The 25,952-nt window shown below is 46.7% G+C and overlaps 1 protein-coding gene across 1 annotated transcript in view; it reads right to left on the bottom strand.

The window, feature by feature from the left end:
• The window catches only part of CCBE1 (collagen and calcium binding EGF domains 1), a 185,517-nt gene continuing 159,565 nt past the window's right edge, over nt 1-25,952 (bottom strand). Inside the window, exons 6-11 of the mRNA XM_039840375.1 lie at nt 16,447-16,550; nt 9,069-9,189; nt 6,361-6,500; nt 6,226-6,261; nt 5,507-5,542; nt 1-4,072 (exon numbers count right to left, since the gene is read on the bottom strand). Coding sequence (XP_039696309.1) covers nt 3,839-4,072; nt 5,507-5,542; nt 6,226-6,261; nt 6,361-6,500; nt 9,069-9,189; nt 16,447-16,550 — 671 coding nt within the window. The 3' untranslated portion in view covers nt 1-3,838. The remainder of the gene's footprint in view (nt 4,073-5,506; nt 5,543-6,225; nt 6,262-6,360; nt 6,501-9,068; nt 9,190-16,446; nt 16,551-25,952) is intronic.

The following is a 25,952-nucleotide window of genomic DNA, read 5'->3' as shown; positions in this document are numbered from 1 at the left end:
TAAGAAAAATAACTTTGTTATTAAGCATATACAATCTTATCGAAAGTACTTCATAGTATCACAGCCAGAACTATTTGAATACTAGCTCAGCTGTTATATGGACTTGGGATAATGAACAACATGGCTACTGAAGATGATGACCAGTCACTGGGAAATAAACACAGCACCATGACACACACAGGAAACTCCCCAGAGCGCTTGGGGATGAGGTCTCTGGGGATATATAAAGGAGTCTTTTTTTACTATGATTTCCCTAAAGCAGTAATATTTGTTGAAGAAGCATGTGAAGTCCAAGGGTTTCTGCTTTAACAATTATAGTCATTTTTTTCTCAAATGGAAAATTATTTTTTGATTTGTTGTGAAACATACGTACTGACTACGCCAGGAAAAAATTCATTTATTTCCCTGAATTCATTATTAATAACTTCAGATGGCTCCATTCTACTAGTTCTTTGGCCTGGATTCCTGCAAAGAAATGTCCCTTTCAGGAAGGTTATCCGGAGGATGTTAAGTTTGCACGATGAGGCTGCTGCCTCTCTCTGTGACAGGTTGGAGGGGAGAGAGGGATGGGGAGTGAAACCCGATGTATGATGAGGGGTTTGCTGTCAACCCAAGGAAATGTCTGATGCCTAGTCAGAGAGAATATCGTGCCCTGTGTGCCCGGAATCAGGGCTCACATGGCCAAAGTCATGGAAAGGGAGCATGGCTACAACCACGGGCCCTTCACCTAGTATGTGGTGGAGTACTGCCCCTTCCCCCACGCCAGAGCGCATTTATTATTCACCTGTTTATCTATGGACATACCTGTCTGAGTATATACAGTAGAAATGACCTCAGTTGATCAGTTCCTTCTGCGGCAGATGTTGAAATGAACACAGAAGATAGCATTCCCGTTATACCCTCATGCCCTTTGGCATAGAAAGCTTATAATTTCTTGGGAAAGGAGGGGGGATATTCTTAAACTAAAGTGTTTTTCCTCCTTGTTCTGTTTTCCATACCAGATTTTCATTCCCATTGCTTTCTCCAAATTGAAGCAATCGATTATTAAGTCCTATTCACAAAGCTAGTTACCAGGGTGCAAAAATCTGAGGTCCACATTTCTGCTAGAAAGGTATGCGAAGATCTTTTTCCCCCTGAAAACATGAAGTGGCTTAGCAAAACTAGCAAATTTTACTCCCCAAATGGTTTTCCTGTTCTGTCTTGAGCAGATGGCCTGCTTAGACAGTGAAGCAGTGGTTTCCTATACATAACTAAAAGATACACAGGAAATAACAGTGCATTTTTATGCCAAATACATCTTTGAAAAATATAATTTGGGCATACAGAGTACATATTTAGTCCTATAGGCCTAGTCCAAGTTTTGAAAATCTGAGGATGAATAATTATTTTATAAATGAACCTGATCCAGGAGATTGAGATGACAAAATATAGGCTATTGTGTTTTGCTAGAGAATATTATCTAGAATAGTCTCGTAAATCTCCCATATTACAACTTTCAACCATTCTTTTAATATATTTATCCTAGCTTCTGCACGTCAAACGTGTAATCTGGTTGCATCTTATGAGCATTTAACAATAAAGATTACATTTCTAAACACAGGTCACCATGAAGAAAAGGTAACAAAATTTCTCATGTTTTTTAAAAAAAAAATCAAAGCTGGATCTAATCATTTCTCATAGAGCAGTGCATAGTTTTCTTTAGCATTCATCCGCTTACACCTTTTAAAGACTGTTCTACAAGCAGGCAAACATTAAACATGTTCCAGATGGGAATCGACAGCTGTGCATCTCTTCGTAAACCTGTGGTTGGTGAGGCCTTCTGCTGCAAGACTGTATCCTAGAGAGTCTGAAGGGAGAAAGGAAGAGGCTAGAAAAGGAGTATTGAGAATGAACTTGCTTTCAGCTGTACCATTCTGGTGGACAGTCACTGGAGATTTTGCATGAGGAAGATATAGTGGAGTAAAGTATCTGTGAAAAACAGCCACCAGCTGACTGACTGGAGTCCTGTGTTTCTCATGGAAACGAGGGGAGGAAGGCTGTTGTCACTTGAGATTCACAGACAGAAGCCCTTCTTATCATTCTGAAGAAACCTGAAGCGTGGCATGCAAACACCAACAGCGGGTCTCTTTAAACGAGCTTTCCAAAGAGGACAGTTAAATGAGGGAAAAAGAAAATCGCCAACCTCCCAAAATATAGGGGGAAATCACAGGTGGGAAATGGGAACCCTCTCAGGAGCGAACCTGAGCTGTGGCAATGATCACTGGAGAGGTTCATTCAGTATAAGGGTGAAGGTCTCCTGAACAGGTGGATGAAAAGCCATTCTGTGTGACATGAGGACATGGACTTGAAGAAACCTGTAAGCCGCCCATCAAAACCAAGAGGTTCCCCAACCATCTTACAAAGGAGACGCTTCTGTGGGTACCGACTCTTGCTGCTGTCTCTAAGGATGCAGGGAAAGCCTCTTCTGGAATCTGCCTTTCTCTGGGAGGCAGAAGAGTATGAGCAAACACTGACTGAAGCAGAGGTTTGGGGATATACCCCTTTCCCAACTGTGTCCCGCATTTACAGGGGAGCGGAAATCAAGGATAAGGCCTGCAAGAACTGGAACTTGGACTAACTTATGGAAAATTAAGGAAAAATGGGACAAGGGGCAAGGAAATTTCTACCAAACAAGGAGAACTATTGTTTTTCTCTCTCCACACCTGAGAACTTTCAATAGTGTGGTATTCTCTACATTGTCAAGCTTGGCTGACGCCAGACGAGGAAAGCAAAGTAGCCTGTCTCTGCTGGTCAGCGGGGACCCTGCCCGAGGCTCCCTTGCCCCCACACCAACAGCCCAAGCCAGCCACCTGCTTCCAGCCCCGAGCCCCACTACGTGCTGACTCAGCCGGGATCAAGGCCCAGTGGCGCCTCTAGACAGCTGATCAGAGCCAGTGAGTTCTGTACCTCTCTATAAAGGTCAGTCACCCTTATTTAATAAATAACCTGTGATTTACCGAGCAAGCTCTCTCATTTGATATAACGGCTTTAAAATGTCCTGGCCAAGTAGGGGTCACTGTTCTCATATGAATCAGGGCACTTCATTCACTTTGTTTTGAAAAGAGGATTTATTTCTACAGCTAGAGTGGCTTTCTTCCCTGAATAGGATAGTTATAGATAAGCGTGGCACGAACTCCTAATAGTCGTATTTGAATTTGGAATGTGGCAACGTGTACGACAGTAAACATATGACTGTTATTTTAATCTCTTTCCTAATCTCTGCTCCTTCTTAATTCCCTCCTTTCTTTAACCAAAATTGGGAAACTAGGTTGGACAAGAGGCTAGAATATTTAAAATCCGTTACATCGACAAGGAAAAAGAATGATGTAACTATGCATTGTCGTCTCGTCCATTTAACTGACGAGCCCTAATTTTGATTCTGAGGAGTCACGGTCTCTTGGAGCACAGGCCCGTGTATATATTTCATAAGTAACCTCATATTTCTTTGAGTTCACCTTGCCACTTTCCCCTTTTATTCTGTTAAATTTAAGATACTGTGATAATACTTAACTCAGAAATCCAGAAAATCTTGACAAAAAAGTAAAAGAGAAGTTCCCAAGGAGATGCCCTCTGAGAGAGAAGCAGAAGCCAGAGCATCCACCATTCAGTCCCTCATGCCCAGCAGGGGCCTCTGAAAATGGTATTTGGATGAAGAGGAGTAGAAAGAAAGAGTAAAGATAATAAAAATGCATCTTTTCTAGGTCTCCGGTGGTGTGCGTGCGTGTTTTTTTCCCCCCGATGATGTAACTTCAGGTGTGAAAACTCTTCTCTTCCTTTGGCACGAAGATTCTGGGATGCGCTAAGGATCAAAGTCTCTGGGGGCCCCCAAGTCTCTCGTCTCGGTTCTTTTGGGGTAGTCGTCTCCAGAGCCGAAGTCCACGGTTTCCGGATAGCTGGAAAATTCCTGAGGTAAAGGGAACTCCTCCGCCGAAGAGTGAGTCCGGTGCCCGAACACCTTCTCCTGCAGCTCGGCGATGTCGTTGCGGATGTCGGCCAGCATGAGCAGCAGGAAGTCGAAAGAGCCAGGGGGTCCCTGTGCACAGGAGAGGAGTCAAAGCCAGACCACCACGGGGCGCAGCCTTTTGCAAAGCGACGGCTCTCGGGCGCTCCGCGATTTGCTAGTCCCGCTGTTTGCTGGCAGCTATTTAGTTGACAACTCTGCGCTCTATCTGGAGTCAACGGAAGCTCTGCCATAGATGGTGGGCGGGGGTTCCTGAGGCGCTTTCTAATTTCCTTCTCTCCCACGTGACCTATTCGTCTCTCTTCCCTCCTAATTCTAGGCTATGTCACGTCTTATAGAATGAAGGACCATGAGAATAACCCTCCTAGGTGACCTTCCAAAGACACCTGGAAGGTACATGAAGGTGTAGAGTAGTGGTTAAGAGGTTGGGGTTCTGCTGGGTTTCAATCTCAGCTCTGCCACTTACTAGAGAGTTACTTAATTTCTTTGGGTTTCCGGAACATGGGGATAATGACAGTCTCAACTTCATTGGGTTTCCTAGGGTTCCAAGTGATCGATGCTCAAAAATGTTGCCTTTTAAAACATGAAATTATAAAATGTTTATGAGGATGCCTGACTATAACTGTGACCTAAATGAAGTTGAAAGAACCTCTGTACTGCCTTAGAAACAGCAGGAAACTAATATAAAACAAAACGGAATCTCAATTGCAATTGGAAAAAGAACTCCAGCAGCTTACATCTGCAAAGAGTTAGTGATGTATATAGTATTTTGACACCATTTAATGCTCACTGAGGTGTGGCAGATCAGATAGCACCTGGCATTGCACAGGGAAGGAAACGGACACCCAGCGGTGCTGAGTGACATGGCCACGATCAGAGAGCTGACAGGTGGAAGGGAGACCGGAATCCAGACTTCCTGCCTTTAAGGCCAAGGCTCTTTGTCTTTAGAAATGACACTGACCTTTTCAAAAGTAAAGGAGTTGCTTGAATTTTCTGTGCTTTTGGATACCACTGATTTCCATTTTTAATCCCCAGATACCACACATATATCCAGCTAATTTCTTCTCGGTGGTCCCAAGCCACCCTGCATGTCTCTGCATTTTCTGGAGGGGTTGGCCATCCGATCTGCTAGGGCCATAGTGGTGGCTAAATTCTTAAATGTTCAGTTACAGCTTAGCCCCATAGAGTTCTTTTTTAGTTTCTCAGATGTTTTATGACATACCTGAAAACAGACTCATGGCATACTAGGGTTCTGCATCTTAAGACATTCCGAATAAAGATTAGCCATGATAAAAGAAAAAGCAACAGAAAATGAATTTTTAAAATAAATTCCAACCAACGGTGGAAGACCTCTGTGATTATCTTCCTAACCTCCTTGACCTGTTCAGTGGGCCGAGTGATGGCTGCAAGAGGCTGGCTTTTGCTAATAAGGCCAACTTGCAGGCTCATCAGAGCTGTAGCCAAGAATATTCCCACTGGGGATGCAAGACAGATGGTGCTACTCACTGGAGACCCTCTGGGTCCAGGTGCTCCTCTCTCCCCCTGAAAGCAGAAAGGTCTAGGTTAGCTTTCTGGACCACGTGGATGCCGCCACCACAGGTCTCTTTTTAGATACCCACCATAGCTGTCTTCCCACACAAAACACAAATATTTTCTACCAGAAACAACATAAGTTTGAAGCTGGACTCATGGGACCACTTATTTGAATAGAACTACTTGGGTCAAGTGTCTCTCATTCCGATTTTTCCCAAGATCATATATTTTCAAACCAGATCTGACAAGAGGAATGCTTATATTTCCAAGCAGTGTGTGGAATAATTTAGGAGCTTTCTAAAGTAACTCACATGGACTTTATGAGGCAAGTAGCAGGCAGCTCTCAAAGTAAAACCACCTGCTCGCACAGAACGAAACATCCCCCGTTCTTGACTTAAACATAGCAAAGAAATGGGGACACACACAAAATAGCCCTGCAAAAAGACACTGGCTAAAGAGAAAAACACGTGTGACTATGACAACACGGGGGCGTGTTTAAGGTTTATGGAGGTCATCTCGCTTAGGAGTGGCTTTGGTCGTTGTTTCTGTTACTGTGGCTGTTTCGCATTTTAAGGAAATTCCTTTTTAGATTTTCTTCCCAGTTTTGGTGGGGAAATATATATCCAAAATGTGCTTGAGTTTTATTGAAATTGAGGAACTGTAGGCTTTTAAGGACCATGCATAAGACTCACCTTAGAACCATCTCTTCCTGGTGCACCTGGTGGACCCTACGAGACAAACGGGTCTGGTTTAACATAAGGAAAAAGCAGGGGACAAGGACACAATTTCCTCAACAACAGTAAGGGGATCTCTGATAAAATACTGACCACAGGGCCCCTCCGGCCTTGCTTGATGTGGGACAGATCAGGAGATGGTCCCATGGGTCCCATGGAGCCGCGCGGGCCGGGCTGCCCAGGGGGACCTGGCACTCCAGGAAAGCCGGGGCTGCCCTTCGGTCCTGGCGAGCCTGTAATCGAAGAACACCTCGTCAGCTCCACACCCCGCCAGGACAAGGCTCCAGCCAACCAGAGTCTGCAAGCCCTTTTAGCGATTTCTCTTTGTGCTCTGCCTTTTGCATCTCCACTGACACATCCACTGAGGTGTCCCACAGGCATTTTAAACTTAACACGATCAAAACTGACTTCCCCATCTTCCTCTCTTTCATGAACCACCAGTCACTCATCTACTCAAGCCGGAAACTTGAAAGTCTTCCTATAGATTTTTCTATATCTACAATCTCCTTATCCAACGGGTGACCAGTTCTTGCACACTTTACCCCTTTTACATCTCTCTTTTATAACTGACCTGTTTCACACCTCTATTCTCAATGCTGTTTCTAGGTGCGGCCTGAAAGAACTTATTCGGGAAGGGGACCAGATCTCCCCTATAACTGCTTTACCAGAGACAATATCTTACCTTCACTTATACAATCAATGAGCTTCAGAGATCACTATATGTCAAGTGCCTTGAAAATGTGGGGCTTCGATGTGCAAATGGCAGCACATCATACTTAACAGTGGGGACCACAGAGCGGCCACGCCCTCACCACCAAAGCCATAGGATTCCAAGACAGTGTAGCATCCTGTGTTGGTGTCCCAATCAATCATAGGCCTTGGGGCTGGACTTTTAGGTAAGGGTAAAATAAGCCTCATTATTTCTCTAGCTGCCCTAACGTATCTCAGTGAAGGGCAGCATAAACCAATGCTAGAAGTACAGAGTGAGAAAGAAACAGGATTGGAGGAGAAAGCGAGGGCAGACGCCAATGCCAAAGCTAGTCCTCAATCACCTTCTGCTCCATCAAGGACCCTGGACAGCTCAAATCATGTTAGAAACCAGATGGTAGAAATGGAAAGGAAAATCCAGCAAGTCATTTATTAAAACAAAGACAGCCAATTGCTCTCTGGTCCCTAGTTTGTCCTTGTAAGAGTGATATGTCGACTGGCCTGGAGATGAACTTCCCGCAGGGAAGCAGAGTGCGAGCATTCTCCCAGGGAGGGGTGGAGAACGTCGCGCTAGGAATCCACTTGCAGAGTGAGAACCACGTCCACTGAGAGCAGCAAGAAGCTTCCTCTGTGATGCATCTGCTGGAGAAAATTCCACTCCGACCCAGAGTGTCTCTGGCCAAGGGAGTGAACAAGAGGCTAAACCTGGCCCAGTTCTCGCTCTCTGTGCAGACGGAAACCCAGGCCGCCGGTGTTTGATGGAAACCAGGAGATCGAGACAGAAGTGAAGAATAAAACACATGAACGGCGTGGGAAGAATTCTGAGCCTTTGTTCGTGCTGACCTTCTAACCTAAAATCTGCCTGTGTCCTTCCTGTTTGGACAGATCCTACCGGCTCGTCCAGCTCCAACCCCAAGTCCGCCATCACCGCAGGTTGCTGTGGTCTCTTCGTTCTTTAAGCTCCCACAGCAGGAAGCACCGTGCACTGACTTAGGGATGTGCAGATAGTGTTATAGTTTATTTGCTTTCACTCTGTGTGTCTCGTCTTCTCAAACGGAATGTCAGGAGGTCACGCACAACATCTAGCACACTGCTAAGCAAAGATCATGAGGAACGGGACACTGCATGTTTTAAAATCGTTTGCTAACACTAATTTCGTTTCTTTTAACGGTGTTAAAAAAATCTATTGATCTATCTACGGAGAGAATCACAATAAAATACAAAACATAACTAGTTTTTAAAGTTATTGTATATTTCCTGATGGAATGACAGGCTATTTGGTTTTTCGTTTTGTTTTTTTTTAATAATAAGGGTGAATCTCCAAAACTAATATGCTGAATGACAGAAGCCAGGCAAAAAGAACACAGGATATGAGATTCATTGCTGTTAAGTTTTAGAACAGACAAAGCTATGGTGATAGAAAGCAGATCAGTGGTTGCCTAAAGTTGGGGATGTGGAGAGGATTGTAAATGGGCACAAGGGAACTTTTTGGGGTGATGGGAGTGTTCTATATCTTGATATAGATAGAGCGTGATGGCTTGATATAGGATGTATACGTGTGTCGAAACTTGTTGAACTGTAATTTACATGGGTACATTTGATTGTATAGAATAGTAAAGTTGACATAAAAATATAGATAGATGATGTTTAAAATGAAATAGATGTGCGTGTGTTCACAAATAATAGGGGAAGAAGGGAACGGGACTGGGGAGGGGTGGAAATGAGGCTGGCCGTCAGCTGTTAGAGCTGGGTCATGGGTCCATGAGCTCATCACATGATTCTATTTGTGTTTGTTAATGTTAAAAAATAGTTTCGTTTTGTGTCTCCATAACTTAACATGATCTCTAAAAATCTTATCCAAGTCTTATCCAGGACGATGACCTTTTCCTTCCAAATCACTGTTGCTTTTGAGGGTTTCTCAGGCTTGGGGACCCGATTTCTCTCGTCGCACAGGTCGGGGAGTTCCCTGGACTCCCGCTTCTGCTCTCATTCATGGAAGCTGAAGAACTCTGTCTAGTCCCCACTACACGTGAGCTCATGTCAGGCCTTGGTTGGTGACTTTATTACCCTTTGATGCCCTTCTCTGCACTCACCGGGAGGGCCCTGGTCCCCAGGCAGGCCAGGAGGTCCTGGAAGGTAGGCATTCGAGGCCAGCACTTTGTTGTCAGTGATGTACTTGCCCAGGTCAGCGGCACTGTTGGGGAGCAGGGCAATCTGCAGAGAGAAGAGGGACCTCGGTCAGGAAGCGATGGCTCCACCCAGGGAGGTTCCTCACACTTGCACTTACATTGTTTGCAGAGGCTGCAAAGCCCTTTCATGATAATTTCCCTTTATCCGAGCCAGTTGGGGCTCAAAGGGCCTGCAGAGATCCTCCTTCTAAACCCAGAGGCCTTCTAGTAAACACAACTTGCATGAGATCACTCAGCTGGTTAGTGGACAAACCTGAGCAGGCTCCAGAGTGCTTAGACATCACCACTACACTCATTATTACGTCATCGATACGACCTACCTGTTTCAGACTTTCTTTGTTAATTACCTATGTCTCAAACATTTATTGAGTACCTACTACGTGCCAGGCCCTGTGCTTCATTCTAAGGTGACATTAGTGACCAAGACATGATCTCCGCTGTTAAAGACCTCTCAGTCTTGGGAGCCAGGACCAAGAATGTGGCTTACAGTTCACCTGCACGCTCAAGTGGGAAACAGTGACTGCGATGGCTTAAAATATGTCCACAATTTTTTGACATCCCTACCTTCAAAAAATGGAGGCTAATTTACAACGTTCAGCATGGGCTGGTCTTAGAGACTTGCTTCTAATGAATAGAAAATGAGAGGAGTGCCAGAGGGTGACTTCTGAGACGAGGTCACAAAAGGCACTGCGCCTTTCTCTTTGCTCTCTCTCTCTCGGATTTTGGGGGCTTATTCTAGGGGAAGCCAGAGGGGTTGCACAAATGAATGACCTTCGCATTCCCAAGGTCAGGTAAGCTGTGAATCTGTGAGGCCATAGGTAAGAGCTGAATGCTATGAGTCCATTTCTTCACTGATAAAAAGGAACAATTAATGTCTACCCTCAGGGCTTGAGAATTAAATGAGGAAGTGTCTACCTGGCCAGCACGGGACCTGGAACAGACTAAGTGCTTGATAAATGGTACTCTAGTCTCTTTCAAGAAGTGAATCCAGGGATGCAAAATCCAGTGGAGAAAGGCATGTTTCTGAGGGTCAGAGCTACCCCCAGAGGACTTACTCTGGATCCTGGAGTCTTGTAGGAACCAGGGGGTCTCTGCACTTCTCTGAGGAAAACTGCATTGTCCCCACGTCCTCTGGGATGGGGCAGCATGAGCTAGGAGGAGGTGCAGGATGGATCTCGCCCTTGCCTTTGCAGTGTTCTCAGGCCCTAAACCTGTCTTTGGATCTGAGCCTTCAAGAGAGGCACCAACTACCTGCGCATGGCCAGAGGCAGCCAACTGCCACTGTGACAAAGCTGAGCCCTGTGAGGTTCGACATCAGCACAGGGCACTGAATTAAAAATTGGGCCCAGCTCTTCCTCTGAGACTCGTATCAGCTCTTAATTCTAACTTCGGGGAGCGAGAAACAGAACTGCACGTTGATTTGAATGACTGGAGTTTTCTTTACTTCCGCCTTGGTGGGCAAGTCAGCATCTCTCACTTCTTACTTCCCTCTTCAGGGATTCCCTCCTCGACCCCAGTCGAGTTCTGCTGTAGCAGAATGAAGCGCACACTGTCAACGAAGCCACAAAACCACCCCTGGGGGTCAGGGCCGGCACGTGTCTTTCATGATAAGGAACTCCCTATCCAGGACTGGAGCACCTGGCTTGACAGCAAAGCAGGGAAATGGACTAAAAGATAATCACGAGATCTTGAACCCCCAATCCCAGGCCTGAGAGGAGTGTAAGGGGAACCACGAAATAATTCCACGGAACTGCAGCGAAGACATCAGCCTGTGGATGGCGACAGGGAGCCCTGGGCAAGTTCTGCTGTCCAAGATGACCTTACCTGACTTCGGAAGGTCCTTGGCCTCCTGCGCTAGTGCCCGTTTCTGAGCGTGGCCGTTTCACATGCCGGTTATAAAGCACGGCATTGATGGAGACCCCTGGCCAAGGTCTCCTTCTCCTGCCAGGTGGCTGCTGGGTTTGGGACCCACTTGGTTCAGCTTTAGAAACTGATGATTTTTTCTTAGTCACGGAGACAAATATTCTTGCCAACTGAAGAAATCCAATATTAATGAAAAGCAAACATCGTGCTAATATGTGGTTTGCACTTTGCCCAATAACTTTTACCTGATTCATCTTACGGAGAACAAATTCCTCTAGCTGCTCTGCATCGTGCCTGCCCTACTCCTGTACCCCATTAGCCTCTTAATGGAAGCACTGGGATTTTTCTAAAAGGTAAAATCATGGGAAACCAGAGGATTTTGGCCGTACCCTCGCAGGCTGGCATGAAGACCAAGTAGAGCCATGAGGCCAAGGGGTTCCTGTCTCTCCTGCTCAATCTGCTCACAGGCCTGCAGGGCACAAGTCAGACTCTTCGGGGTCAAGGTCTTATTCTTGCTTCAGCAGCCCTAGGTGGCCTATTTGAACCTGGGATGTTCCCCAGACTAGAGCTTCCTCCAGAGTTTTTTTTTTTCCCTTTCCTTTCTTGGAGTTTTTACTGAAGTCCATCCAGCTCAGGGCATGAGGATGCTCAAAGGGCAGGAAGCTCAGAGAAGCATTACCACTGTCTTCCAAGGGGTCCCCTCGGTACCCTGGCACCCTGTGCCTGCACTCCCAGAAAGCTGAGCGGCCCTTTAGCTAGTTTTAAAATCCTTGGGTAAGGACAGCCTCGTGTGTCCATGAACTATGAGATTTCTGAACACCCAGTGCTTTCCTCCATGCTTTGAGGAGACAGTGGTCCCTGAGGCTTGCAAGGAATGGCACTCAATTCCCCTGGGGACGCAGTAGGGGTGATCATCAGAATTAAAATCTGGTGCAACCTGAGAGTCAGCTTTGCACAATTTCAGGTCAGGGTTCATGGTTTAAAGTCACCACCAGGACCCAGCTGTCTTTCAGGAGTTTATTTACAATGGTGCTGATGTCACCGTGTCACCGCAAGTGACTGCTCCAACCTGCAAATGCATGACTGTGGTCCTGGGGGAGAACGGGAGTGACCAGTGAAGTGGGGGGGCATCTATAAGCAAATCTACTACTCTGACTACGGGGCAGAGGGCCAACACCGGCAGCTGAAGGCTGGTCCAACTTTATCATCTGCTTCCAGTGGAAAAACTTTGGCATTAGGTGATTTACAATTAGGTCTCAGCCCAGCCACTTTCTACTTGTGAGATTTGGGTAAGCTACATAACCTAGATTTCTTCACTTATAAAATGAGGATCTTAATATCCATCCATAAAGGGCTGCCGAGAGGGTGAAAGTGATGTGTTTACCGCACCTGGCCCAGCACTCAGCCTCGTAGCTGCCAGCACCAGGCTCACAGTGGAAATGCTCTGCCTGGGGAAGATCTCGGCTCTAAGCAGTTGTGTGACTTTGGGTGAGTCCCTTTGCCTTTCTAGGTTCTCAGCTTCACGTCTACAAAATAGGAGGTTTGGACCAGATTATTCTGTCTTTGGATTTGAAATTTTGCAAGCAAGCCTGGAGGATGAGATCTGCATGCGAATGGCATTTAGCGATGCTCCCTCCTGCCCTTTCCAGCTCTCTTTGCCCCTCTGTAAAAGTCAATACTCTGGCTTCCTTCAGCCCTTCTCTGCCTTAGCAGGAGCGGACAGTAAAGGGCATTGGTGTTGGGGGAAGCTGGCCAGGATCCCTGGCTTGACCTGCTGCACAAACACAGCAGAGGATGGGATTGTGGGATGCAGGTGTTTGGGAAGAAGGTCACAGTAATGTAAGAAAAGTCCATAGTTCTCCTGGATTCCAATCAATGGAATTCTGAATATCATTATCTCATATTAGCCTTTGTAATAAAGCATCTACTTCATGGCGCTGTTGGTATGAGTCAGTCAGATGCTGCCTGTAAAGTACTTTGTAAGGTACATGTGATTAAGGTTATTTATTTGTAAACATTTACAAAGCTCTTACTGGGTGGTAGGTATTATATTAAGTCCTGTATAAATATTAACTCATTTGATCATCATGAAAACCTTATGTAGTAGATATTACTGTTATCCCCTTTTTTATAGAACTGAGGTACAGAGAAGTTAAGTAACTCACCCAGGGTCACACAGCCAGCAAGTGGTGAGACTTGGAACTAAACTCGGCCAATCTGATTTTGGAATCTGTGTGCCTAACCACTATGCTAAGCTGCCTGTCTTAACATTATTATTAATACTTGGCAAAGCAATCTAAAGTCACTTTTTACATGGATTAGTTTTCCCAACAATCCTGAAAAGACTCATTTTACAGAGCAACTAGATCAAGGTAGCAGAGGAAGTCACAACCTACTGAGAACCTGTATATTTGCCTGGCATAAAGGCAGCACTGGAGCAAGCAAATGCAGCCATCAGGTCGCAGATCTGCTCGCACTTCTGCAAGCTCACTGACCTCTAACTTCCGAAGCAGCGACTGCCTGCCCGCCTCCATCTGGCAGTTGTTGGTTGACTTACACCACTGGCTTGGTTTCGAGATAAGACAGTAAGTTTATTTAAGGCAGGACTTTATTCCATACCGCTTTGTATTTCCTCATCTTCCAGTCCACCACAGGGCATAGTAGGTGCTCAACCAACCCTTCCTGAATCGTTATGCGCACTTCCTTCAACTGTTTGGCAGCGACGCCACTCTCAAATCAAACAGTCCCTGCAGCTGGGGCACAAGTGACTTTAAAAAACTGGCTCCTTGGCTCGAATATGTCGTCTGTGCTCTGATGGGCCCAAGAGCCCTCTCTGCGAGTTAAATGATGGGTAGCTATCCCCACTCCTCCCTCTTTAGCCAAATCACCCATATTTTCCTCTCAAACCACAGAAGAAATTCTGGAGGTGGAGGCACTGGGGCCTGCATACCATTAAAAAAAAAAATTATTGGAAAATAAAAGCGCAGAACCTGGAAACTCCGTAAAACAAATCTGTATCTTAGCAAATTGTTACATGGTGAGCATCCCTTTAATGGACAGCTAAGTCTAAAAACAAAACTTTGCCAGCTGCCAGAAGCCTCTCCATGCACCCAGGCTCAGTCAGTCTCCTTCTTCCTTCCCTGCACCCAAAGCGACCACTATCCTGATTTTAATCACTTCCCGTGGTTTAAAAAATAACTGATCACCCTGTGCATGCCTATACACTATGGTTTGGTCTTGCCCGTTTTAAAAAAAATATGTCTTTTAAGTTTCTTTTAATCTGCAGGTCCAGCTCTTATATATTTGTTTGCAATTTACCCACTGAAGGACCCAGGCCCTTTGCCCTGCGGAGTTTCCCACAGCTGAGGTCTTGCTGACCTCACCCGACATGTTTGCATACCGCTTTATACTGTGGGGTTGGCCACGGTCCAGGACACCCACCTCTTAGCCAACGTTTATTTGGGCAGGTGTCCTATGTTCTTCACTGAACAGAACACCTGGCATCAGCAGTAGAGAGATGAAGTTAAAAACCGGCTGACAATCCCAGCACCGGCACAGCAGCAGGATGAGAAGACCTAGGGTTTAGGTCCAGCCTGCCTTGCGGCCAGTGATCTCGCTTCTCTGAGAATAACATCATCTTTCTCACACGGTCATGGTGAGAATTAAATGAGATCCTGCACATAAAATGGCTTTATGAACTGCAGAAGGCAACACAGTCCAACAGGCATCTTTAAAAATGAGCTGCTTCTTACAGCGTTCCTTGAATGTCAGCACTAGCTCGGACTTGCCAGATGCATCCGTAGGAGAATTCAGGACAAGGCGGACCAACTGTGTGAGGGCTACTGGAGCACTAAGCAGTACCTGGAACTGGATGTGAATGGAGCTCTATAGCGGGGTCTTTAAGGGTGACAGGTGTCGTGACACAAAGTTTTCAACTCCTTAATATTTTTTCTTTCACACAATGTGAAGCATTGCAGAGAGGCTAATGGGAAGCCAGATGGTGATTTAACAACTGAATTTTTGAACAACTTGTGAGGTTTAGCAGCACTGGTCCTAAAGGTCTTCCAGGCTGGAAAGAGCTTCCCCATAGCTCTCGGCTGTTAACCACCCAGGAGAGGGAGTGCAGGGAGGCTTCAGGACTGAGTCATTGATCCACCGCTTCCCCCAAGCCCCAATCCTCTGGCCTACGAAATGAAAATTTACTTCTTCCATGAATCTTTTTTTTTTTTTTTTAATTTGCCCAATGAATACTAATATCAGTCCAAGTTCAACCTGAGGATATCTGTGTGGGATATCCTGATATCTATGTGTTTACAGTGATAAACTAATAACTAATAAGGTTTTCTGCCTAGTATCCCTATTGAATCATGAACTATTTAGGATCATGAGGACACATTAGACAGACAGACACACAGACACACAGAGAGACAGAGACACACACACAATGGCCGTGAAAGTTCACAGATCGTCAACAAAAACACACGAAAGGCCTGCAAAGCCATTCCTCTTCTCAGCCTATCGCTCTGCTTGGTTTCCTGGTGGCTGTGCTTCTCATGAGGAGCTGCCTGCATGTCTGTTGGCCATGGAAAAGCAATATTGTCTCATGCTTACCCTTTTGCCCTTTAGAATACTAGATGCTCAGCAGATTACAGACACCTCTCTGAGGTACTAAGAGCCTCGAGCGAAAGCAATTAAATAAACCAACCAGTAGTTTATGTTTTTCCAGCGTAAGTGCAATTTCCGAGTTGCTGACAAACTGGTAACCTGACAGCCGGTATAACAAATGCTATCGGTCTGGGCCAGGACAGTCGTTCAAGGAATCAGGTCACCAGGTCCATCACAGAGGCATCACAGACCTCACACCAATGTTAGCAGGAATCTGTCAGGCATTCGTGGGAGCCTTTTATAGTCCGTCCTCTCCCCCATGGACACGAGGTACACAGAGCCCAGACAAAGCACAGGCTGTCATTCTTAAATGTGAAAAATAAAGCTGCTACAGAAATGTATCACCAGCTCATGGAAGTTTGTAGAGAAGATGTTCTCTATTGATAAAGTATAGACAAAATATTAGAAAATTAGAATTGCCTAGGTCTGTCCCAGGGTCATGTGCTTGGACGTTCATTTTACAAAAAGTCACAACGGTCATAGCTCATCCTCCACAGCTTCACGACGTGCCCCTTACCCAGTGGTTTATTTTAATAGTCACCTAATCGGTTCCCTGCTTTTGCTGTTCTTCTGCACTTTAGAAGGTCATCTCTGGGGGGCGGGCAAAGCATTCTAGTCTAAGCCTAGCTGGCACCAACCGCAGTGAATGCTCAACAAGGTCCTGGATTTCTCGGTTTCTAAACACTCTTCTATCTTCTGTCCGCCAAACCCTCCTTTTATTTTACGTGACTGTTCGAACACACCGGGCACGTACCTTTTGCTTCAGCTGCAGCACCGTCTGCTTCATCTGGTGAAACTCCTTGCACGTGGCACAGCAGGTTCCGGCTCTCACCGTGCTCTCGGACTTCTCGTCGTGCCCTGGGAGAGGAGACAGGCCCCAGTCCATCTGGGAGGCCGGAGGCTATCCAGCCCCAGAGACGGCATCACAAAAGGCAGACCTGGGGCAGGCCGAGTGGCAGAGGAACGTGCGAGGGATAGAGACTGGCGATTTTATGGTTTTCGGGTCACCGGCAGCACGTCCCGGGTCAGGGGAGAGGCAGAGGGGGGCCCTGCTACCCTTGGGGCTCAGCTGTTTCCATTTAGGCATCCCAGCCTCTTCTTCTTTCATGTGTGAAAATGTAAACCCCGGCCCTTTTATCAGTGCCTTTCCAGGAGGCAGGCTGCATCAGCGTGACATGATTTACATTTTCCTCCAAGGGCCCATGTTCACACGCCATAAATCATCGCCAAGCTCAGGCACCGGGACTCAAGTGCAGGGCTCCCAAAGCTGATCCTTTTCACCTCTGATAATCCGGCTGTCCAAAGCGAGCACGGCTGGGCCAGGTGGGGTCACACACAGAACAGGGCCGGGCACTGACCTCGGAGATGTGAAGCTGGGATGGAAAATGTGCCAGGCGCTCCGGACACGCCACCCTGGGGGGCACATGGGACAGGCCCTGGGAAGGCGCTCCGCTGTCTCCCAAGGAGGGTTATCTGGTAGAGCACTGGGAGCTCCAAGGACTTTTTTGTGAAGAAAGAATGGGTGAGTTAAATGGTGACGTGGCCAAGATTACAAACAGCTCTCATCCTGCTGGCACTGAAAAGGGCTACAGACACCTGTGTGCTGGGCAACTAGACACGCGGGGTCATTTTGCTACTGAGTAGGTGCAGACCACCAATGTCTGTGCCAAAGGTGGCAGTGGCATGGGCCAAGAGTGGGGGTGAGGGGGTGTGCAAATGTTTTGTTGGGGTGGGGGCAGGGCCGTTTGTCACCCAGGGTAGTGTAAACCTTCCTAGCTTAGGAGGCTGGACTACTCTCCGGTATGTAGCCTCAGGACAGTCAAGTAACGTCTCCTTCGAGTCGTTTCTTGTGCCTCTTGTCCCATGTGCTTTCCATTTCACTCTTCTTCTCTCCTGGGAAGCCCTCTTCGCCGTCTCCGTTTGTGGAATCCTACCAACTAAAACCAAGTTCAAGTGTTCCACGAAGCCCGCCCTCTATCTATAGAGGTGCTACAGTCCTCTGAGATCAGGTGGCATTTACCACACGTGTCATGCAAACGGCAGGTGTCCCAAGCTTCCCTGTGGAGGAGCTACTATGGCCAGAGCGTGAGCCACCTACAAACTGCAGTCGCTTGTTGGTGGCACACATAGTGGGTGCTCAAAAAGCATCCGTGGAGGGTTAGAGGTTGAGCTGTCCCTTGCCGCGGCCCCCCTCCCGCCCAAGTTCATATGTTGAGGGCCCAACCCCCAGTGCCTTGGAATGTGATATTTGGAAATAAGGTCATTACAGATGTCATTAGTTAAGAAGAAAACATACTGGAGTGGGGGTAGGGGAAATCCAGTATGACTCGTGTCCTTATAAAAAGGAGAAATTTGGACACAGATGCACACAGAGAACGCCACGTGGAGATGAAGGCAGAGATGGAATGATGCAGCGGAAGCCAGGAGACAGGCCTGGCACAGTCTCCCTCACAGCCCAAAGAACCAACCCTGGCAACACCCTGATCTCAGACTTACAGCCTCCAGACCTGAGACAATACATTTCTGTCCTTTAAGCCACCCACTTGGTGGCGCTTAGTTGTGGGAGCCCTGGGAAGCTGATACATGGATGGGTGGGCTGGGCGTCGGAGAGCACCATGCCCAGGTGAGCCTCCCTCATGCAGGCCAGCTGATCTCTCCCACAGAGTCGGTCCCCCGCCCGGTGTCTGCATGGCGACCGGTGCTTTTGCTGAGAAGTGAGAGGGGGCCCAGGGACAACTTGGTGGCTGAGATCTCTGACTACCCACCTGCAGCAGAGTGGTGGGTGGTTCAGAGCTCACCTGTCACACCCATCCCTGCACCTCACGGGAGGTCTGAGGCTTGGAGTGCACATACTAGGAACACATATCTCAAGCCAGCAGATTGAAGTGAGGGAAGCAGTGCTCTGGCTGAGTTGCCAATAGCAACACTGTGATTCTTGGAAATACGGAGTCCACCTATAGCTTAGATTCTGCGTGTGTGACCTGGGTGTCTGGGAAAGTGGCGGTCTCTTTTTAAATCCACCTACGTGCGTGCAACGTAACAGAGCCACCTTGTTAACTCCCACTTTCTCAGCTAATTCTTCTGTCGGTAGCTTTCCACCCCCATGTTCAAGTGGTGCACTTGAGGAATGACCTTGACTCACACTGCAGCTGTGTAACCATGAGCTACGTTAGGAGGAGCAGGGACGGTCCCGCGCTTGGAGACGGTGAAGCGGATTGGTTGAGGGCACAGCCTCCGAGTCGTGCTCCCTAGAGTGTGTGTCTAAACTCTGTCACTGACCAGCTCAGGGACCTCGAGCAAGTGATCTGACCGCAATAGGCCCAATTTCTTCAACAATAGCATTCGAATAATTCCTACCACACAGGGCTGGTGTGATGATTCAATGACAAAATTAATGTGTGTAGACTCCTTGGCACAGTGCCTGGAGCTGGTAAATGGGACAGCACCTAGCACAGTCTTTGGACCCACCAAACCCCTTGCCTTCCCTTTGCTTGGTAAGCCCAGAATCCTTGGATGACAGTATTAACACAAACAACAGAACAAGAGGAAACTGAGGTTTGGTGACTTCCCCAAAGTTATCTAGCAAATTAACAACCGATGTGGGTTTGCCGTTGAGGTTTCCTGAATCTGAGTCCAGTGCCTTTTCTACAAATCAGGCGATTTCCTCTGGGCTCTTTCTTCATGTTCAAAGTATCAGTTTACAACCCTACTTGCCTCTGAAGCTTGAACTCATTTGAGAATTAGTTATTTAGATTGGTCTCCAATATAACAGATGATACAAGGGGATTTCCATGCAAAAGTACACTTAGTGGTAAAGTACTGAAGCCTTAACAAACTTTGGTTATGCTCATGGGACAGTAGGGCGAACTCGGGCATCGATAGATGACTCCAATGCCAAGATTATTAGGTTAATACTTAAGGACAGCTGTTGTACACTAATCTCTCCCAATCTAGCATTCATTCATTCTATCCCATTTACTGGTCGATTGATACCATCTCATCCCATGACCCATCGATCTCATTCAGCCTCTCATCCCACTCATTTCTCTCCCTCGTCCATTTGTCTGTCCATTCATCCATCCATTCATCTATCTATCCCCCTCTCCCTCTCCCTCCTCTCCATCTATGGAGCATCTGCTACTTGCTGGGCCCCGCGTGAGGCATTAAGAATGCAAGATGAATGAGGATACATGTTTAACTATTCGGGATTAACTTTACCTTAACGGAACTAGTCCTGTTGGCAGAGCCAGGCCATCTTGAACAGGAGTTAAAAGCCCAACCTTCCATTTCTACTTTCACATACTCAGCTGAATTTTCCAAGTGTTGGTATGAGTAAGGCCATTTGATGTTTTCATGATAGGAATAAACCTCTTTACCAGGTTCTAGACTCTATTCTGTTTAGGTCATGTAGTCTCAGAAGTGATGGATCTTTGGTTCAATGTCCTTTACAGACGAGGAAATTAAGATCCAGAGAAGGGAAGTAACTTGCTTTAGGTCTCCCAGAGTGCTTCGTGCAGAGGCTGGGCACTCACAGACCCCGAGTGAGGCACTGTGGGGGCACGGTGAGCCTGCTACCGGGAGTTCTATTCAGAACACCTGCGCGCTACCTGCCAGGCAGGCTGCAGGCGGTGGTTCTCAGGCGTGATCGCCAGGCCAGCAGCGGCACACCACCGCCACACGGGACCTGTTCCCAGACATCCGGGATTCTGGGAGCGGGACTGGTGCAGGGTTCTTCCGAAGCCCTCTCAGTGACTCTGAGGCACATGCGCTGCTCCAGGGAAGCTGCTCTGCTGGGTGACCTTTCACCTGAAGATGCCTGGCCCGTTTTCTGTCCCTTTGTGAAATCGTCAGCACACGGAGATCAAGATGAACTCTTTCCCGACGACTTCTGAAGAGCGCAGGCTCTACAAGCGATCGGGACTTGAATCCTGATCCTGCCTTTTAGGTTGGAAGTCACAGCTTCTGTGAGCATCCGGATGTTCCTTGAATGACGAAAATGACACTTACCATCCGGGATAGCTGTGAGGTGTCAATAACACCTGTGAGTTCCCAGAAAGGTGCCTAGTGCATGGCGAGTGCCCCACAGATGTTATGATTGCTATTGTTGGTATCTTCTTTTAAATTACCTACAAAATTGCAGATGTGGGGTAGGGCTGTTTACATCATCCTTTTCAAGGAGCTCTCAGAGGGTTTGAAGATAAATAATTGTGCGTGTAGATCTGGAACACGCAATCCATTCCAAATTGGGTCTTGTCTATCCTGTAGTTTGTCTACTATGTCAGATGTGGAGCTAAAACAAACCTGTTCGTGCAACATTAATAACTGACTTAGAAATCTGGGTGGACACCTCTGACTTTGCATGTATTCAGTCCTCTCAATTAATGGTGTAGTCACTGATGTCTCTGGCCTTGACCATGACCACATTAAGTGAGGTATCACTTAACATTTTGTTCCCGACTATTCAGATTTTAAAGGTGCAATATTATTGATGAGCCACATGGGGGCAGATAGCTCTAATTTTCCTGATTTGAGCAGGCTATACATACATACATCCTAAGCATTAAAATTGAATTCCTTAAATACCATATTAGTAATATTTAATAAACTTAGAAAACTGGACTGTTCCCAACATATCTCAAATAAGCAGTGTAACAAACAAACAAAGCATGTTTGTTTTTAAAAGTTGATAGTGCATATATTTGTACACTATTGACTGGCAGAAATTCTCAGCCCTGGTGGCACATTGCAACCATTTGGGGGGCTTTTAAAAATCCCACCATGTTGGTGCACCCCATCCCTCAGAGAGTCTCAGCAAGAGAACAGTAATAGCATTTTTAAAAGTTCTCCAGGTTGTGAACCACTGATCTATGTATGAATTAGTGAAACTTGAAAGTTATATGAAACACCTGGCTGTCCCCGACACTTTGAACTGTAATAAGTGACACTGGGGTCATGGTCACTTTATCAGAAAGTAAACAAGTTAAAAAATAGAGACGGGTAAGCTAATTACTATGGAGCCAACATGTCCTTAATTTGTCTCCCTCTCAGGGCTATGCAGACTCCCTGGAGTGACTAAACTGGCTCTGGCTACGTACTTTCAAAGAGAGAATCAAAGTGACTGAGCACGCCATTCTTGCCTGTTAGCCAGACGGCCTGCGTCTCCATGCTTGTGTGCTCATGGCAACCTTTCAGTCGTCAGAGACAGTTCTGAGGCTGGCCCCTTCTGCTCTCTGCTGGCTTTCTGAATAATGAGCTGGGGCTGTGTTCGATTTTAAATCTGAGTATAACGTTCAGACGTTGGACAATGAAAAGTTAAAAAAAAAAACAGGAGAGAAAGGAGGTCTTAGATCACATGTGTTTATACTCAATAATCGTTACTTCTTCATAAAAAAATGACTGTGATGAAATATTTGGCTTATTAATTAGTCCAAAACAGATGAAACTGCTTAGCAGCCTCTGAGGTTCCAGATATAGTATCCGTCTAGCCTGGTTTTCTTTTTTTTTATTCTTGAGCTGAATATCTGGATATTAATTATTCATCTTTTGGAGACTGTAAGGAAAGCTCTGTGTTTTGGTGTTGGAGCTGGGTGTGTCTTTGAGTCTTGGCACTCCTTCAGATGAATGACAAAGAAATGAGGACCTCACAGGGACTCACAGGGCTTGTGTTACTTTCACTCATGCTACGTCACACCAAACTACAAACAAGATTTGCGAGGGCAAAAGGGTCTTCAGAGCTCATCAAGGCCAACACTCTTGTCTACACAGGAGAAAATGAAGCCCGGAGACCTACCCTGCCCTGCCCAATGACCCTCAGCTGGCTAACTAGATTACTGAAGCAGCTTTGGCTGCCCGCCCTCCTAACGTCCCAGCTAAGGGACAACCACTGTCCAGGGCTCTTGCTTTCTGTCGCCAAAACCGTCAAAGCCAGCTCCCCACCTTCTCTGTGGCCCGTTGCTTGAGCAGTGACTTCAACAATCAGGGCACACAATGTGCCTCTCCTCTCTCATAATTTTGGGAGCAACTCACTCCTCTCGGTCTCTAACCCGCCGATGTCCCTGGTTACCAGTGCTGGAATGTTTTTCTTAGTAAAATACTAAAACCAAATGCTAGTCCTCTGTGCACAGGTGGTGAATTCAACAGAGACTAGTTACCGAATGTGAAACACTGAGTAATTCTTTCATAATGCTGCCGTCGGAGGCGGGGGAGACAACAGACAATGGTGTCACTTCAGCTTTTTAAAGATTTGAGGTTGTTCTATTTAGAGGAAGAGAGGGAGAATTCATAGCCAAGGCGGATCTGTGCCATGAGTTTGTGTTACAATAGGGCTCTGGTTTAGCCACTAGACAGTTCTTCCTGTTTAAACAGGAGGACATCTCCCATTGAAGTCCCTGTAAACAGGAACATCCTGTCTCTCAGAATGGCAGAATGGAGGACTGTCCTGTTCTGTTCATCAGATGCTCTGCTGTCCTCAGCAAGTGCTTTCTCCCCAGACTTCGCTTTATCTGAAAACATCCTAGCCTGAAAGTCGACCAGATGACCTACCAAGCTGGGCTCCAGAGCTCACAGTTTTGACGCTAATAGGTTAGAATTCTCCAAACTGTATTTTTCAGGACACCATCATCTGGCAGATATTTATAGGTGTTTCTTAAGAAACTGATTTTGGGAAATTCTGGTTTCATCAAAATTAATATATTTTTTTTAAATGGCGATTTCTTTTAGAGCTTTAGATGCACTTGCATCACGAATCCTTAAGAAATGTGAGCAGTAATACATTCTTCCCCAAACAAGCTTCTAAAGGAAAAAAGACGTAGTTACACCCCACAGGATCCCACAGTTCTGGAGCACACACTGTGGGGAAACGCTATAATAAACAGTTGGGATGAACTATGCCTTTGAATGAAAGTAATACTAGAGAAGGTGCAAAAAACAGTTGCAAATACATACCCCTTATAATTACGACTGCTCGGTTTTTTACTGAATTCTCAGCTGTACAAGTCAAATTGGCCACGTGAAATTCTCGATCTCTGGTCCTGAAACTTGGTGTTTGAGGAAGTTTTAAGGAATACAATTCACTTCTCAAGGAAACAAGCAGAGGATATGGTCCAGGACTGGCTGAGCACCGCAGACAGCTAATTTCAAAGATGCAACGAGACCTTCCTGGGTCCCAGGCCAGGCTCCACTCTCTGAATCCACACTGCCAAAGCACTACGCAGGAGGTGAGTACCACCAAGGCCACCTTGTCACTGCTCAGGGCCATCCCTAGGGAGCCATGCAGCAGGGTGACTGTAAGGGGTTCTCCGCTGCCATTGGGACTGAAGAGGGATGTGGTGGCAGAAATAAGAATTACTGCAACTGGTGGAGGCCACCTGAGACCGAAGAACCAGTAAATCCAGCACGTGGAATCTTACACTAGTCTCTGCAAATTCCCTCCGGCTTCTCTGGTCTCTGGTAATGAAGGCGCGTCTCTGGGTAGGAGCTGCTTGTGGCGGGGCCAGGTCCTATTATTTGGAGACCCCTATGGTCTATTCCTAATCTGACAGAGGTAAGCATTTTTTTTCCTGTTTCTGATGGCTGTGCTTTAGACTGGGTTGCTCAACACTGCTCTTCATGCCCATGTAAATGGGATTTCACCTCAACAGAACGCGAGGCAGAGACAAGGTTGTTGCCAGGCTGAGGAGCCCACAGCCCACAGGTTCCCCGGCTAAGAGCACAGCTGGAAATCCAATTCCCAAATGAAAAATGAGAAAGTTGCTTTTTTATTGCTAATTCTCAAGTCGGCCCACACATTAATATATCTGTGGCTAAAAGCCTGCACCTCATTTTTCAATGAGATTCTTCCTTTCAATAAAGGATAGAATCTAAGAAGTAAGTTCTACATCCTGTCCCTCCTCCACCTTCTTCATCATGAAACAAAAATGAAGTGATTTTAATTTTGAATTAAAATTAAAAAAAGCCTCCTGCAAACGTTTTTCCTCACTCGACCCTTATGCCAAAAAGGCTGTTTACTGCTGCTTCCAGCACCTCCGGGTACGCAGGCCCCGCGTGCTTCAGGCTTGCAATAGTTGTCACCCGGCCCTCTGATTCATTCAAATTATCCCAAATTGCCCAATTCTGAACTGGCTTCAGATACTTTGCATCTCCTTCTAATATGTGGTGGCTTCCTCATGACTCACCCGGTTGTTCCTCATAATTTTGCTTTGTAGTTTTTCCATGTGAGGCAGCTGGTCCCCAGCTGTTTGTCGTCCTGAGCCGATGGCAACTGCCTTCTGCCCCTTTTGAATCTCAGGCTACACCCAAATATGCAGCTCCTGCGTGCCTGGCAGCCTTGGCCTTGTGTCCCCCTGCAGCTCTTGGTACCTGTGATTTGCCTCGTCCCCACCCATAGGCGGCCCGGGCCCTACTGGCCTCTCCCACAGACCACATTCCTGCCACTTTCCCTGCCTAAGGGACAGAGGGAAGAGCTGAGCCCTGAGCTCCAGAAGATGACAGCAGCTTCTTGGCCTTATGAGCATCGGATACAGAAGCAGAACGGCTCCCTTCCTTCTTCCTCCCCCACCAAACTTAACCAAGGTCGTAACCCGACACGTGGGCTGGTCACATCCCTGAGTGATCAGACATCTTGGTTAAATCTGGTTGATATAACGCAAATCAACTCCTCAAACGCTATGAGGAAAGGCTAGCTTTAAAAATTTTTCCATTTCATTGTGGACTGTATTTGCAAAATGCAATTAAAATAAATGACTGGAAAAAGGAGACATAAAATACCAGCATAAATCTTTGGATTTAGACGAAATTTCTCTGTCAAATTGGAATAAAGTTTCCTAAACATTTCTCAACTTGTTTTTATCCAATCATAAACCAAATAGCAAATAGTGTGCGGGCAGGCACAGGGCCACGGGCTACGCGCAGTGCTGATGGAGGCTGCTACCTTACATGGAAGCGTTTCATGTCTCTCTGCTGATCCTAGTTTGGTCTAAGCATGTAACTAAGTTCTACTGATTTGCCCATGAGCACGACACCTCTGCTTGGTGGAGAGCTTCCTCAAACACACATCAGCTCATGACCCTTGCTGCTAACAGACATCGCTCTCATCGGTCCGTTCAGAAGAAGCCTGACGTGATGCGCTGTCCTTCTCTTACCCAGGCCCCACCGACCATTTGTATAAATGCCCTTTCCTGCACGCTGCTCCCCAAGGAACCCTGTTGGGCTCCCAAGGGCATGCCCACCCATCCAACCATCCATCTAACCATCCATCCAACC

This window comes from Pteropus medius, unplaced genomic scaffold (genome assembly GCF_902729225.1).
Source record: "Pteropus medius unplaced genomic scaffold, Ma_sr-lr_union100, whole genome shotgun sequence".
Lineage (NCBI taxonomy): Eukaryota > Metazoa > Chordata > Mammalia > Chiroptera > Pteropodidae > Pteropus > Pteropus medius.
This window is presented reverse-complemented; position numbering and strand designations above follow the sequence as displayed.